Source organism: Choloepus didactylus, chromosome 4 (genome assembly GCF_015220235.1).
Source record: "Choloepus didactylus isolate mChoDid1 chromosome 4, mChoDid1.pri, whole genome shotgun sequence".
Taxonomy (NCBI): Eukaryota; Metazoa; Chordata; class Mammalia; order Pilosa; family Megalonychidae; genus Choloepus; species Choloepus didactylus.
The window spans coordinates 95,260,163-95,277,933 of NC_051310.1; the positions used below are offsets into that span (position 1 = coordinate 95,260,163).

The following is a 17,771-nucleotide window of genomic DNA, read 5'->3' on the forward strand; positions in this document are numbered from 1 at the left end:
GTGAATGGCTACCTTAGGATGGTAATCTGTCTGTAAGTGAAATCATATCAAATTTTACACAGCTGGAAATCACTCTAAAGGTCATCTTGTCCTCCCCTATCATTTACAGTAGTAGAAATTGAGGTCCAGGGAGGTGAAGATTTTATAAAATCATATGCAGATTTTATATTATAAAATATATAATATACAGGGACACCTGTAGAAGCTGCTTGGTTAATGAGGTACATGGAATTATCTGGACAAAACTTTTACATCACCGTGTGATACAAAATAACTTTAATCTTTCTAATTATGTATAGTTTTCTTAAGTCTTTGCTGGTAAACACACCATGTTTTCTTATAATCTTGTATTTTAAATCAAGATGAACTCTAGAAGAAGAGGAAAATACAATTATAGCTTGCAGCAAGAAGTTGCTTAGCAAAGTACTATTAAAATAATACAAAGCTGGCCCCAATTATTTACCTTGAAGAAAATAAAATACAGCATTTGCTAATAATTCCTCTTTGAGTATTTTAAGAATCTTTAAGCATGTGGCAAATAAAAGCTAAGGCAAAACGGATTTAGTCAAATCACTTTTGGTCTTCAAGAACTGAAAGAGAAAATTGGAGCTTCCTCAATTTGAAATACAGCTTTCTAAGAAAAATATCTTCTAGCCATGTAATAATGGGCTATATAACCCATTGTTTCTATTTCACTTAAATGAAACTATCAACCAAGTCCAAAATGTCAGCTTTGAGTGAGGTCTTTTTAACATTTTTTTTTTCACAAAGGGAAGCCAGGGATTTAATAATCTAATGTGGAATGTCTACAGTTAGATAAGATCAAGTATGACAACAAAGAGTGAAATATTTTTTGTTCTTCTAGTAAATACAGTATAATTTTTGAAATGTAGTAATTGTTTTATACTGTGATTTTCAAATAATAGTCCTCAACCTGTAGTTCTTATAGATCATAATGCACAACTCCCTAAAATTTATAATGCTAGTAAAGGATATTTATGAGTAACCTTCTAAGTGATTTTATAAGTTAGAATATGAGAATTTGGTTTACTTAGACTAGAATTAGGGCATTACTATAGTTTTACTCAAGAGTCAAATTCAGTACTCTACAAAGAAATCTGGCTGCCAATCTATATTTGGTAACCTTACAAAGCTTGTACTGTGCATATTCAGATCACTGGAACGCCTGTAATTTTGGGGAAGGACCCTTCATCTCTTTCATCAGTGTGCTCTTCAATTGGTTTTGTTTCCAGTCGTTATCTTTGTTTTTTTAACTAAGGTGATTTGGTATCATCATTATCAGTTTAGTTTGTGGTAAGTTTCTCTAATTAGCCATACTGTATACAGTAAATAATTTGCATATAAAGTATTTTTGACTTGTAATTTTCCAGTATCTGTTATGGTTCAAATATGAATCATCCATACCTTTACTGCTAAAGAGGTAATGGTAGGCAAATCCAATTCCATCTCTGTCCTCATGTAACTTACAGTACAGTGGAGGGGTGGGACACACAGTAAAAAAGTAGACAGGCAAATAATAAATAAATTGTGAAAAGGTCTATAAGGAAATGAATAGGAGCATGGAATGACAGAGCAGGGGGACCTACTGTAGATAGGATGGCCAGGCTTTTCTGAAAAGGTGAAGTTTGTGCTGAGAACTGAAAGGGGTATGGGAGGAAGAGCCAGCCGTACATGCAGCAGAGGGAAAGGAATGTAGCAGAAGAGATCTGAGACAGGGAAGAGTATGGCATGTTCCTGAACTGAAAGAAGGCAGGTGTGGCTGCAGAATCATGAGCAAGTGTGAGACTGGCATGCCAAGGGGTGGAGGGGCAGGCAACGGCCAGGTCATGCAGACTTACAGGCCATATTAAGGAGTTTGGATTTTATTCCAAATATAACAGTAATTGATTGATGGGTTTCAACAGAGGATTGACATGATCTTAGATTGCAAACTGAAAGTCTAGGTTTTTCATATAATAATTCAGAAATGCAATTGAAAAAAGCTACGAGATTGTGAAAATTGTTCACCTTTTAGAAACTGAAAGCAATATAAATGGATCCTTGAAGACCAAGGATTGGTACAAGTTTCACTATAACTGGTCTGTCACATGATTGAATACTTGTATAAATTACTTCCATTTAGATTCTGGTATTTAGTGCAAGGCTGATATACTTAGGAAACCCCTTAAAAAAACAAGAATTTATCAGATTATCAACATTTTATTTTGACAGTCAATAAAGTCTACCCAGTTGCATACCAGTAATACTGCATGAATGTAGTATTACTTCCAGTGCATCTAATGAAAAACGTGGTATTTGCCTTGGATGGGGATCAAGTTTACAAATGACAACAAAAATATTTAGAATTTTCCCTGTCAGACTGTAGCTTTTATTGCAGTTACTTTTAGGCTGAATTTCTTTTAGCATTATGGACTATACTTGAAGACCCACTTGAATTGATTTTATTTAGTTTATGATTGCCTGCTGAGCTTCTATATATTATGTTGTGCTACCCTAAATTAACTAAGCTACCTCAGGTAGCTTAGGCATTTTACTAGTGTGGATATGTGGCTTTTGTATCATTCTATACCCAGTACAGCATCTGGCATAGGATAGGTGATCAGGAAATATAACAGCTGAATGAATAAAGAACCAATATACATTCTTTGAAGCAGAAGGACAAGTAAAAGACTGTATGTGTATTTATACACATATATTACATGGACAGTCCTGAATCACAGGGAGACTCCTGTTCTCCTAAATTCTTCAGAACTCATCTGGAGATTATTGTAGGAGGCACAGCTATTCCTATATCCTTGATTTAATCAGTCCTCCTCCAACTGAGAAGGTGGTTTGTTCTGACTGAACGTGCAGTTAAATCAGCCCTGAACAGTCAAAAGCCAGATTGCTCTCACATCTAAGGCTACTTGTCTTATTCTCCTCTGCTATATTATTACCTTTAAAGGCAGAGGGCTCCACAGAATCTAGTATACATAGGTACTCAATAAATGAATTAAAAATATCCCCCAAATTTTTAATGAACATGCATGTAACAGTAACAACAATGGAAAAAGTTTCTCAGTAACCTTGGAAGTGTACGATTTTTTCCGTTTTGAGCCTGCTTTTTCATTCTTTCTTTTGCCTTTTCCATCTTCTTCTACTCTATCACCTTCTTCCTCACTGCTTGCATCTGCAGTATTGCCGCCTTCTCCCTCAGTTTCTGAAGAACTCTGTTGCTGAATTGCCTTAGAAATAAAATATTACCTAATTAGGTTTTTTAGAAATGCCCCAAAGAACATAGACTGTGAAAAGAATTGCTCTATTTTAATTTGGAAGAGTTCAGCTTATTTTTAAAAGATTTTCAAAATAAAGGGCTGACCACCTCACTTTTCCAGTGACCACTTGACTTAAAGCCTGGTTAACATAGCTACATTTAATCCAAAACACTACTGGATCCAAAAAGAATTCTTACTGCAAATGGATGGAAAGTAACCACTGGTAAAAAGGACGTATAAGAAAGGTCCAAAAAAGAGTTAAACCCAAAGAAATGAGATATAGCGAGTGACAATGATGTAAACCATTACCTGGTATCCAGTAAACTTTACTCCTGGGTTATTTTCTATTTCCCACAATCCTTCATTAAATCCTTTCCGTTTGTTTGACTTTCCAAATTTGTCTTTGTATTCCTTATATGGGAAAAGGTCTTTGGGACCTAGAAATGCACTGCAGAGATATATTATAAATAGAATTGACACTATGGTCTTCAAATGTAAGATATTTTTAATATCAATATCAACTAAGGTATCATAGCATACTTCAGTAAACAAATCTAAAGTATATATAAACATACTTGAGTTAGGCACATATCATGAGATGTTTTAGACACATATTTCCAGGCAGAAAAAATGGAGAGCTGAGCATACAAATCAGCAACCCTGGATGGTGCTCTGATTTTCACTTTTAAATTAACGATTTCTTCTTTGCTTTAAAATTTATTTTTTTTATACAGGTAGCATTAAAGAAGTCTACTCTGATCACTTTAATCATCAACTTAAACTAAGACTTAGCCATGCTAATGTACCATAGGATTAGAAAGGAGTTTTGTGAGATTCACAGTAATGATATGAACACATTACAATATTTACTCACTAATATTTCTATAAATAAAAAAATCTTATTAGTGTTTTTTAAGGCACTAAGCAAAAGCAATCATAAGTGGCAAGGTAGACAGAATCTTATCCACTTTAAACCTAATCCTAAATTAATCAGTTACGGAAAAAAATGAATTAGAATAAATCCTGGGGCCAGCTAACAGATCCGGGCATTCAAGCCTGAATCTTCAGCATACTTACCTAAGATATTAACCCGGTGAATGAGACTGTGAAGATCCACAATCTGGCTAACACTAATGAAGCACACATTATAAACTAAGATTCATTTATTAATCCATTCAACAAATATTAATTAAACATCTATTATGTTTCAGGCACTATTCAAGAGATGCCGAGAATTCTTCAGGGAAAAGGAAAAGATAAACACCTTTGCCATTATGGAGCAATTCTAGTGGTGGGGGTGGGGGTTCGGACAATAAAAAGACAAATAAATACACAGTATGTGTGCCAAACGGAAAAAGGCAAGGAAGGGAGTTGGGAAGGAGTAGGGGTAGATTTTACAATTTAGATATACAGATCAGGGAAGGCTTTACTGAGAAGGAAACAACCAAGTACAGAATTAAAGGACTGAAGGAGCAAGCCATGCACTGATCTGAGGAAGAGAAGAGCAGGTTGAAGGAAGTGCAAAGGCACTGAGGTGGGAACATGCCTAGTGTGTTTGAGAAACAGGAGACGTCAGTGTGGCTAGAGTAAAATGAGGGAAGGAAAGAGCAGTATGAGTTAGAAGTAAAAGGGTGAAGGAACAGATATGGAAAGTCTAAGAGGCTACTCTAAGGGCTCTGAGTGAGAGAGGGTGCCAATAGAGGTTTTGAGACGTGACAAATTTAAGAGGAACACTTTGGCTGCTGTGCTGCAAACAGACTGAAGGGTTGGGCACTAGGATGGAAGCAGGGAGACTAATTAGAAGGCTACTGAAGTAATAACGATGACTTGGACCAGGGTCAAGCAGTGCAGTTGTTGAGAAGTGGTTGGGTTATAAAATCACTCTCAAGGAAGAGCCAAAATAATTTGCTGATGGGCTGGAAATGGCATGTGAGAGAAAGGGTGGATTTACTGAGATGGAAAGATTTTTGAAAGGATGGGCAAGAGCTCAGTTTTGGATGCATAAAGTTCTAAATCTCAGATATCCAAATAGAAATGCTAAGTAGGCAGTTGGAGAGATGATTCTAGAGTTCAGAGGAAAGGTCTGAGCTAGAGATATAAATTTGGAGATTATCAGCTAAGAGCTGATAGTTAAAGCTTTGAGACTATAGGTTAACAGTTTACTGTTGATCTTTGTAAATTCATTTTCTGACTGGATTTCAGTAGCGTCTCTTAACACTGGCCAGTTGATCAAAAACTTCAAATAGATAAAAATACCTGGGGACACTCTCTGACCCCAGAGCTGTTTAAAAATCAGCAAACTTTCTCTATTTATTCGTCTTTAATTTATTAGTTAGTATGATTCCATCTCACTGCAACCAGAAATAATTTATGAGATTACTGAATATATTAGTCTAAAAGCACGTAAATGTCTTGCTTGACAAATTGTACATGAGAAAGATTATGGACTTTGGGCATGGCTCTTTCACCTTAGAGAAATCTGTCATGAATAATATTAGATTCTAGGTTTTGAGCTTTCCCCAGCTTTTGACTCTATGCATAGGAATGGATTATGTAAGCTGCCTGAGGTCCACAGAGACCAACAGCTACTGACACTAACCAGAGCTTGTATTTTAATGATGGTCAAAGAATCAGGGTTAATGATTATTCTTTTTTGATGAGAGAGTTAACAGTTTCTGCCCTTCTTTATTTTTTATCTTGTTCCTCAACCACTTCTGGATTTGTGAGATACATGTCCTCTTGCTACAGAGATCAGAAAGCATTCTTTTATGAATAAATAATAGGCTTTCACTATCATTCCCTAGGAATGGCTTTAAGTGACAACTGGCCATGTTAGCTATTGACAGAAACAGAGACATTAATGAACTATTCTAAAACAGGACCTTATTTTTTGATAGACAACCCTGTTGTTTTCTGGATTATAGATAATTCCATAAATCAAATCCCCTCTCAACTGCTTACTTTGTTATATGTTTCACAAATCTAAAGAGTAGGGCAGAAAATAAAATTGTTCAAAGTTACATGCTCTAAGGACAGTTTTTTCCCCTGGCCAAGGGTCCCTTGAAAATCATCCAGACTAGAATTACTGGAGTAATGTTACGTGGAGCAGAACATGGGGCTCTAGTCACCTACCTGTCTGAGCATTAGAATAGATTCAAAGCCATGTTCTGAGGAGAGTCCTGGCCCCACCTGGGGATTTTCCTCTGGCTGACCTGCATGCAGAGCTAATACAACTTTCTTGTTAAGTTCCTCACTTTTCATATATCTTTGGGTTTCTTTTCTTCATTTATTTCATGTAATTAATTTTAATTCATTTAACAGATATTTTTAAAACACCTAAAATGGAGTACCCAGACACTGTGCTGGTACTGTGTAAATAGGGGTAAGCAACACTGACATGATTTCTGTCTTCAGAGAGCTTGAATATTAGATACTTGCCAGAGCATATAATCTCAAATTCAGGGAACCCAATACCTAGGAAAAATTCAGCTGAAACAATGTTTATGACAAATTGTTTAAAGTTCATTTATTCTCCAGATATTTTAAATTATACTTAGATGGTCAAATTGGCAAAAAACTCACATATGGACAGTATTATATTGGTCCTTGGTAGAAATGCTTTTACTGAATTGAGCCTTGGAATGATGCTGCTCACTTATATTAACGATGTTAAAAGACAGCTCTGTGAGACTTTTCACTCCCTGGAATGACTTCTTTACATTCACCAGCAATATACCAGATGGCACGTTCTTTAAGGGTAGCTTTTATTTCCAGGGCCTTAAAGAATGCCTAGAAAATAAGTGTTTACTAAGTGAATGAAAGCAACCCCATGATGTCCGTAAATGGTTGACTTGAGTATATTTAGTGGAAAGGTGATGGCTTTTCTTATTAAATCCTGCCTTGTCCCATAAATACAACCAAATCACTTGGAAATAGGTCCTACAGAAGAAGCAAAACAATGGCACAGACATAAAATGGAGGCAAGAATGAGGCAAATACAAAAATACATATCACAAGGCCCTATGCACTTATTAAAGGTAAACCATTTCATTCTTAGCTTTCTAGCAACCTCTCTGAGAAAAATGTGGTCAGCTGCATAATTCACAGTAGCTGTGAGATTATTAGAAAAAGCCCAAAAATTAACTGCCTGAAAGAAACACAACTATTTCTCATGTGAGGACATGAAATAAATGTCTTGAGGGCCCTCTCCTGGCTAACACTCTTTCAAGATAAGAATGAGGAAGAAGTCAGAGGGGCAGAGACATTAAGCTAAGAAAAAGTTCAAGCCTAGCTCTACTAACATTCAAATGAACCTAAGGGAGAACCCTGAATTTGGAGACTGCTAAGATTTTGTGATAGTTTTTAGCTTTTCCCCACATTCGCAATTGCTATTCCATCTTTTTCCTTTTTTGTAAGTAACCACATAGATGCTCAATGTGTCAGAAGGTGCCAACTGTGCTCCTATTATCCACTCTCTTCTTCTTTTGCTGCATCCCATAGGTTTTGGTATGTTGTGTTCTCATTTTCATTCGTCTCTATATATTTAGCAATTTTTCTTGCTATTTCTTCTTTAACCCACTGATTGTTTAGGAGTGTGTTGTTTAACCTCCAGGTATTTGTGAATTTTCTAAGTCTCTGATGGTTATTGACTTCTAATTGTATTCCATTGTGGTCAATCTTTTTAAATTTATTGAGGCTTGTTTTATGTCCCAGCATATGATCTATTCTGGAGAAAGTTCCATGAGCACTAGAAAAGTATGTGTATCCTGGTGATTTGGGATGTAATGTCCTGTATATGTCTGTTAAATCTAATTCATTTATCAGATTGTTTAGGTTTTCAATTTCCTTATTGGTCTTCTGTCTGGTTGATCTATCTATAGGAGAGAGTGATGTGTTGAAGTCTCCACAATTATTGTGGAAACATCAATTGCTTCCTTTAGTTTTGCCAGTGTTTCTCTCATGTATTTTGTGGCACCTTGGTTGGGTGCATAGACATTTACGATTGTTATTTCTTCTTGCTGAATTGCCCCTTTTATTAGTATGTAGTGGCCTTCTTTGTCTCTCAAAACATCCCTGCATTTGAAGTCTATTTTATCTGAGATTAATATTGCTACACCTGCTTTCTTTTGGCTGTAGCTTGCATGAAATATTTTTTTCCATCCTTTCACTTTCAGTTTCTTTGTGTCCCTGTGTCTAAGATGAGTCTCTTGTATGCAACATATTGATGGTTCATTTTTTTTGATCCATTCTGTGAATCTATATCTTTTAATTGGGGAGTTTAATCCATTTACATTCAACATTAAAACCGTGAAGGCATTTCTTGAATCGGCCATCTTATCCTTTGGTTTATGTTTGCCATATTTTTCCCTCTCTCTATTAATATCCTTTATTGTACCCATACCGAATCTCTTTAGTACTGAACCTTTCTCCAAGTCTCTCTGTCCTTTCTTTGTTTCCCTGTCTGTAGGGCTCCCTTGAGTATCTCCAGTAGGGCAGGTCTCTTGTTAGCAAATTCTCTCAGCATTTGTTTGTCTGTGAAAAATTTAAGCTCTCCCTCCAATTTGAAGGAGAGCTTTGCTGGATAAAGTATTCTTGGCTGGAAATTTTTCTCACTCAGAATTTTAAATATATCGTGCCACTGCCTTCTTGCCTCCATGGTGGCTGCTGAGTAGTCACTACTTAGTCTTATGCTGTTTCCTTTGTATGTGGTGAATTGCTTTTCTCTTGCTGCTTTCAGAACTTGCTCCTTCTCTTCTGTGTTTGACAGTGTGATCAGTATATGTCTCGGAGTGGGTTTATTTGGATTTATTCTATTTGGAGTTCGCTGAGCATTTATGATTTGTGTATTTATGTTGTTTAGAAGATTTGGGAAGTTTTCCCCAACAATTTCTTTGAATACTCTTCCTAGACCTTTACCCTTTTCTTCCCCTTCTGGGACACCAATGAGTCTTATATTTGGACGTTTCATATTATCTATCATATCCCTGAGGTCCATTTCGATTTTTTCAATTTTTTTCCCCATTCTTTCTTTTATGCTTTCATTTTCCATTCTATCATCTTCCAGGTCACTGATTCGTTGTTCAACTTCCTCTAGTCTTGTACTATGAGTGTCCAGAATCTTTTTAATTTGGTCAACAGTCTTTAATTTCCATAAGATCATCCATTTTTTTATTTAGTCTTGCAATGTCTTCTTTATGCTCTTCTAGAGTCTTCTTGATTTCCTTCATATCCCGTACTATGGTCTCATTGTTCATCTTTAGTTCTTTGAGTAGCTGCTCTAGGTGCTTTGTCTCTTCTGGTGTTTTGATTTGGATGCTTGGGCTTGGGTTATCCATATCGTCTGGTTTTTTCATATGCTTTATAATTTTCTGTTGTTTTTGGCCTCGTGGCATTTGCTGAACTTGATAGGGTTCTTTTAGGGTTTGTAGACCTATTGAGGTCCTTATCTCTAATTTATCAGATCTACAGCTTTGTGGAGTACACTTTCTCTAACTAACCAGCAGGTGGCGTCCACAAGCCACCTGTTCTCCACAAGCCAGTTCTCCCCTGCTTAGCCTTTTTGGTGAGTGGGGGAGTGAATCCTGTGGGGCCCAATTGGTGTACCAAGCTTGTGTGTGTAGTTGGTGTTGCCTGCCCTGTATGTGGGGCGTGTTTCTGGGCAGTCGGGGAGGGGGGGTGGCCCTAACAATCAAATCTCCCTGATGATCCTAGAGTTTTAAAGCTGCTGCAATAGTCTAATCCTTCAGTTCAGTCCTGCCACAGTTTGTCTCTGCCACTGACCCACAAGTCTATGGTATTGGCGTATGGCTCCTGAGACTTGCAAGTGGGCCCCTCTTCCAGGCTGTGCACCCCGGGTCCTCTGTTGAGGGATGACTGTGCTATGTCACAGGTGAGTGCCGTCACCCCAGGGCAGTTCTGGGCTGCTGGGCTGTGTAGGGAGGCTCCCAGTCTGCTCAAATGATGGCTGAATGGGGCTTTGTTAATTCACACTGCTCCACCTTCCCAGCTCTGGGACAATCAGCTGAGGTTGCAGGGAAGGCTAATGTCCACGCCCAGTTTTGTGGTGTGTGCCTGTTATTTGAAGCACTTCCGTCACACTGGGTTGTCTGGGGCAGCTCTGGGCTATGGGGCTGGCGATGGGCAGGAGTGTTTCCTGTCCACCAGGATGGTGGCTGTGAGCGGACACCCCCCTTTTCTTGGGAAGTTGTGGTGTTTAGTGAATTTTCTCAGCCACTGGATTATTGCCTTTTGTCTCAGAGCTCTCTTAGTTCTGCTCTTGACTTGACCTGCCCAAATTGCAATTCTTTGAAGCTTTCTGTATTGGGCTTCTTAGAGTAATTGTTTTAGAAAAAGAAAAAAGGATTAAAAAAAAAAAAAAAAAAAGGGCCCTCCTCAGAGATCTAATGGGTTATTGAAATGCTAATAGACAAAGCAACCAGGGCCATTAAGGAGAGGTCCACAGGGCAGAGAGATCAGCTTTTCTTCGGGATTTGCATATGCGCCTCAAGGCCTGAGCTCCGCCCTTCCCCTTTCTATGTTCACCAGAACTCCAAAAATCCTCTGCTTTTATTTTGGAGTTTTTCGTGTTATTTTTTTTTTTCTATGCCTGTCTCCTCTCTGCTGGGCTGGCAGCTCTCAGATTCTCTGGTGTCTGGTCTCAGTCTATCTATGGTTGGAGTATGGATCAGTAGAATGAGTTTCCGAGAAGGGCTACCACTGCAGTTCTCCCTTCTCCTTCCCGGAGCTGGCAGCCCCTCCTCCCACGGGACTGAGCCTGGCAGGGAGGGGCGCGGGTCCCCTGGCCGCAAAAACTTACAGATTTCGCTGATCTCAGCAGTTCGACATTTTCATGAGTGTTGTATGAAGTATGCCCAAAGACAGATTGCTCTGTGGTGTCCAGTCCACGCAGTTCCTGGCTTTTTACCTACTTTCCTGGAGGAGTAACTAAAACTTACAGCTCACCAGTCTGCCATCTTGCCCCTCTAATCTCTCTTCTTCTTTTGTTAATGGATTACTCCTCCCAATGTTTTTTAAGCAGGCCACAATTACCTAAGCAGAGATTATGTTTCCCAGCTTCCCTTACAGCTAGATGTAGCCATATCTCATTTTTGCCACTGGAATGCAAATGGAAATGAGGTGTACAACTTCCTTGTCATTTCCTTGAAAGGAAGTTGTGTGCCCTTCATCTCTTCTCTTTCTCCATTCCTTTGGCTGGAAGATGGATATGTGCTACCGAGCCAGGTTTTTAATAAGCAGACAAGGGCAACAGCCCAGGAATGGCAGGACAATAAGACAGAAGGAACCTAGGTCCCTAGAGCAGGGTAGTCTACCCACCCTGATCTACCCACTACCTGCCTACCTCTGGATTGTTTCAAAAGAACAGACTTTTATATTATTTGAGACACTGTATTTTCAGGTTGCTTTATTACAGCAGTTTAGCCTGTACCCTAACCAACATAGTTAGAAAACCTTAAAAAGATGGCATGTTTGCTTTAGGGTTCAGCAAGTTGAAAGATACTGAGAAAACATAACTTCATTCTGTGAAATATGAATGGAAGAAGTTTCTCTAGAAAGTAAATATATAAGAGCTATAAAAGAAATTACTGAGAGTGGTAAGGGAACTACCCTAAGACTTCAAAATGTCCTGAAGAATACTTCTGGTAATGCCCAACATTTAAATAGCAATAGAAATGACAGTCAAAAGCAAAGATTTGCTTTTAGTCATAAAGACTTCCATGATAGAAAATCTTTACATTTTTCTTAATTATTAAGCTTACTACTCTTATATAATTGATTATACTGATTTTAACAATATATAAAAAGTTATAGATCTTTCATAAACAACGTAATCTAGTACAATTAAATTGGAGTTGTTGAAACTTTAAGTTGTTTTGTTGACTTACGTTTCATGGGTGCCAAAAAAGAAGATAGGATACTTATTTGCTGGAGGCTTCACGGCTCCTTCTGGGAGTTCATCAATCTATTAAAGATAAATTTAGTTAATAATCATTCAGTTAAATAATGTAAAATAGCCTAAACATGACACAAACATTGTTGATAATTTATTGCTAATTTCAAAATGCAATTACTCTGATAAAAGACCCTAATAGCTTTTTTTTTAAACCTATAAAATGACTCCAAGGTTTGTATTTTGCTCATCACATGGAGAGTAATATCGTAAATTGATTATAATACATAGTCAGGAGTGAAAAATACTCATTTCCTTTGACCCAAAAGAATTACTCTTGAGAACGTGTTCTAGTGAAATAATGCAAAAGAACAATAAAAAAAGATAAATGAAAAAAAATTGTTTTAAAAACAATAGCTAATTATACAGTCTTACATATATTTTTAAAAACCCTAGAAATGTAAATGTTGCACAATAGGAGAATAGTTAAGCAAATTATGGTAGAACAACTACAAGCTTCTCATCCAATCTATATAAACTAGGATACCTTCCAAAATGCAGATTTGATTTGATTATGTTACTTCCTGGCTTCAAATACTTGCATAGCTTCTCTGGAGCTTTTAAAAGATAAAGATGCTTTGGCCCTTTCTGAAATTTACCAATTCTTATGTACAGCTAAGGTTGAGAACCTCTGATAGGATAAAGTTCACATTCCTTAGAATGTTATATCAGTTTATTCAAAATATGTCCCTGACCAGCTTAAACTCCTGTTATTTCTCTCATCATGCCATGATTCAGCAATAAAAAACTATATGGAGTTTTTAATAAGCATGATATTTTCTTTCAAGTTGCCTTCTCTGATGAATAAATTTCTCATCTTTCAGAGATATTTTTTTTTCAAACACAAAAGTTAATATTTATTTAGAATAAGAAAATAAACCATAACAAATTGCCAGCACTTTTCTTCTGAGACTTTAGGCAAGTTTCTAGAAACGCTTAAACGGAAAAGCTTCCTGGTTACCAGCCAGCTTCCCCTATCCATCCAGAACACAACTCCAAACACCACAGGGGCCCAGCAAGTGAGGGGCCCTGGAATTTAAACTTCATTAGCTTCATGGTAAATCAGCCTCTGTTGGCCATGTCACTCTCTGGTAACCAGATTTGGATACGAGTCCTGACCCTGTTACTCAATGGCTGTGTGACCTTGGGCCAGTCACTCAACTGTAGTTTTTTCATCTCTTCACTTATAGCTGGCTAATAATAGGATATTGTGATTATAGGGTGCTGTGATCATCAAATGAAGGATGCTTTAGAATCCTTGGCGTATTCCAGGTGATCATAAATGGTAAGTAGCTATTATTGTTACCATTAGCCATCAGAGCCCATGGAGAAAGGGCCACTCTCTCCCACGTGGCTTATAAAGCCCTCCACTGCCCATTTCCTGTTGCCTGCCATCTTTCTAACTTTCCCCCACTGTTCCTGCCTGCCCCATATGCTCCAGCCACATGGCACAGCTGTGTGCAAAGACCTACATTTTAAAAATCATCCCTTATGTGAAGCCTTACCAGACTTTGTCCCATGCAGAGCCTCCCCTGCTTGATTCTAACTGCTGAATTCTGTATGTTTCTACTGTTAGACTTTTTACCTAGTACTACCCAATTTTCAGTTTATTTTCCTTCACCATACTTTGAACTTCTTGAATGTAGGAATCGTATCTTATTCAAAACTTGATGCCTACTATGTAGCACAATTTCTGATCCACAGTGATTCTTAATTAATCTTTGTTTTCCTAACGACAAATTTTCAATGACTCAGCAATGTGTCAATATGGAATTTTATGACACGTTAAGGAAAAATGAACATTTTATGTACACTGTGATTACAATTATATATAAATATTTTTAAAGACAGGGATTGGAAGGGAATATGAAAAATATAAAACATAAAAATATAAAATATGAAAAATATAGAGTATGAGATCAGTGGGATTAAGGAATAAAAACTTTCTCTTTTAAATTTCATTTGTGTTTTCAGAGCTGTAAGAATATAAATCCTTCTTCATATCAGACAATGGCCATTCTGTGAATATAAAATTTCTGGTATTTCTTTGTTGTTGTCATTTAATAACACATCTGAAGATGCAGATCATTTCACTGAGAATTAGGAATACTGTCCCAACATATTTCTGATAATTCAAAATGCATAGGCAGGATTTATGCTTCTGACTACGACAGCATTAACTGGTACTGGACCACTCCTTTATCTGTAAACAACCATAGAACTGGACAAAATATATGAGTCAAGTGTTTTTACAAGACTACCCTCCTGGAGAGAAGGGAAATGATCAAGGAGATACAATTACTCTAGCTCACTGCCTTAGAACAGTTATCATACAGTGGCACAGTGAGCTAGATTCTAAGCAGAGTCAATGGATCTGCTGAGCTGAGGACAGGACTCTGCAGAGGATGAAGCTGTGTACCTGGGAGCCCCAGAAGTCTGTGTAGGGAGCCCCTATGAGTCTTTGACAAAGACTTATCAGATACATAGGGGAGAGCTGCTGCTATGAGGATGAGAATGGAACAGATGCATTGGAAGCCAATCAGTTTCAGAGGACACTGAAGGTCCAGCCCAGCCACAGTGGAAAAGCCTTTTAAACACCTCCTTTAATACCTCAGGCATCCAGCTGAGACACCATAAAGTTTTTCTCTAATAGTAAGGACTAAGACCTATACTGAGACCTATTCTACACCTGCCCTAACACAGCCTTGACAAGATCCTCGAGGGATAGATTTTAGAGGTTGAGTCCCAACAAGTTAGCTGAGTTTGGGAAATACCTTGGGCTTTCCATAGAGCCACGCTAAGAGTCACCCTTGGTAAGACCAAGTTATACAAATTCAAAGTGATCAGCCAATAATCAACTATTAGTATAAAATCACTCTTAAGAAAAAAATGAAAGAATCCAGAATCTCAATAATGTATCATCAACAATGTCCAATACATAATAAAAATTACTGGATACAAAAAGAAACAGGAAAATGTAACCAATGATCAAGAGAGTAAGTAGTCAATAGAAACTGATCCTAAGACAACCCAGATGTTGGGTTTAACAGAGACTTTAAAGCAGCTTTATATGGAATTAATGAACTGACAGAGAATAAAAAAGAACCAAATGGGAAGTTTACAACTGAAAATTACAGTAACTGAAAGGAAAAATTCACTGGATGGTCTTACTAGCAGATTGGAGATAACAAAAGAATGAATCAGTGCATTTGAAGACAATAGAAATGATCCAACTTGAATAACAGAGAGCAAAAAGACTGATAAAATATAAACAAAGCCTCAAGGACTTGTGGAAGAATATTAGATAATCTACCATAAATGCAATAGGAATCTCAGAAGGAAAACAGTGAGAATGAGGTAGGATTGTATTTGAAAAAATAATGGCCAAAAATTCCCCAAATTTGATTAAAAACATTGACATATATCAAAGAAGATAAGCAAATCTCCATCAGAATAAATTCAAAGAAAATCATACCTAGACATATCATAGTCAAACTGTTGAAAACCAAAAATAAAGAGAAAATCTTTGAAGCAGTTAATTAAAAAAGACAAATTACAATACAAAGAAGCAATAAGAATGTCCCTGACTTATCATCAGATATAATGGAGACCATAAGAAATGGAATCACATCTTTAAAGTGTAGAAAGAAAAAATTCTCAATCCATTTGCTATTGCTATCTATATTAAAAAATGAGCATGATATAGATAAACAAAGAAACAAAAGTTGAGAGAACTTGTTACAAGCAGACCTGCACCATAAGGAGTGTTCTTCAGGCTGAAGGAAAAGATACCATAAAGAAACTCAAATCTGCAGGAAGGAAAGAAGAGTAATGAAGTGGTAAGTGAAAAAACATAAAAAACTATGTTTTTTTCTTCTTCTCCTAATCTCCTTTAAAGACAATGGACTATTTAAAGAAAAAATAATTACATTATAAGGTAGAAGTAGGTAGAAGACATGATAGCATAAAGTATGGGAGGATGAGTATATGAAATTAAACTGCTGTAAGGCTGATGGTGAAGGTGGAAATGTGAAGTAGCGAGTGTCAGGTATGAAGTAAGCAGGAACTATGAAGCATTAGTTGTGATGTGTGAAATGGTAAAATAGTCTCTAAATAGACATTAATACATTAAGGATACATATGGTCAGCCCTTGAGCAATCAATAACGATAATAAAAAGAGGTATAGAAATATATATATTATATACATATAAAGAGAAGATACTGGCATTAAAACAGAGCAAAAATATCTGGTTCAGAATGGCTAAGCTAATCGTTCTTGAAAATGTTAATGCTCTATCTAAAATAATACAATGGATTATGGAAACTTTCTCCTAACTATTTTAAAGATTAATTAAGTTAGAGCAAAATCTCAACAGTTTGCAATTAAGAGAAGAGAAAGATCAATCTGTTATAATAAGTACAAAGTATATTATGGAGAATTTTGGGAAGACAACCAGTTTTATTACAATATGCCAATTAAAGGCATTCAATATATATATATTTACTATATCAGTTACATACATATTAACACAAAATTAAACTGAAAAAAGTATTACCAAAAGGAGGTCTGGTTGCTTTGAACTATTTGTCAAGTGGATAGTTGAATAAATGTATAGGTAAAGTGCTCATATCTTCTCATTCCCCAAATCTTCTTTTGACTTTGTCTCCATATTAAACTACCCTCTTTTCTCTTATGATCCAAACTTGTAAGAGAATAATGTACCAACATGGTGGTTTCTACTTTCTTGCTTCCCATCTCTTTCTTAATCTAAGGCATTTTAACTCTATCAACACCACACTACCAATTCTTTCAAAGGTCACCAATGATGATTTCCTTCCCAGTCCATATCCACTTGCCTTCTCTATGGTCCTTATCACTGTTAATAAACACCTTAAAAATCTCCTCCCTTGGCTTCCACAGCACCACTCTCCCCTAGTTCTCTTCCTATCTACTTTTCTGAGAGATCTGTTTCTTTGGCTCTTCTCTTTATACTCTCACAATAATTCTAGGTATTTCTTTGGGTTCCATTCCAAGATCTCATCTTTCCTCAAACTATGATATCTTTCTAAGCAATCCCATTCAATTTCAATTTGATTTCAATTTTTGCCATTATTGTGATGGACTCCCAAATGTCGATCTCTAGCCCCAACTTCTTTGGATTTCAGGTATGAAATTACAAATGTCTACGAAACATCTTTATTTATAGGTCCTTTAAGCAGCTTAAGCTCAAAAACGACTACAAATAAGAGACGAGGCACACTTCTAATGTAGTGAATAAGGAAAAGGGTCTCCTATCTGGTCTCTTGAAGAACTCTATAGGCCTTCTGAACTAACACATGGCTACAGCCTGAGGATTACCGCACCATCACAGGTTCATCTCCTCTGAACTGAACGAGCTACATATCAGAGAGCAAAGACTTTCTGGTGCACTGAGCAAATAAGGACTTTGAGTCCAGAACTTGTATTTCAGTCTTGGTTTCAATTTAAATCGTGATATCAAAGATGTCACAATCTCTTGTGGCCTTG

The 17,771-nt window shown here is 36.9% G+C and overlaps 1 protein-coding gene across 3 annotated transcripts in view; it reads right to left on the minus strand.

Moving 5' to 3' along the window:
- The window catches only part of HDGFL3 (HDGF like 3), a 133,988-nt gene that overhangs the window by 63,817 nt on the left and 52,400 nt on the right, over window positions 1-17,771 (minus strand). For all 3 annotated transcript variants that reach the window (XR_005216377.1, XM_037833183.1, XM_037833184.1), the window contains exons 2-4: window positions 12,179-12,255; window positions 3,585-3,723; window positions 3,087-3,245 (exon numbers count right to left, since the gene is read on the minus strand). Coding sequence is in view for 2 of the 3 variants with exons in the window: in XM_037833183.1 (XP_037689111.1) it covers window positions 3,087-3,245; window positions 3,585-3,723; window positions 12,179-12,255 (375 nt within the window). In the remaining variant the exon portion in view is untranslated. The remainder of the gene's footprint in view (window positions 1-3,086; window positions 3,246-3,584; window positions 3,724-12,178; window positions 12,256-17,771) is intronic.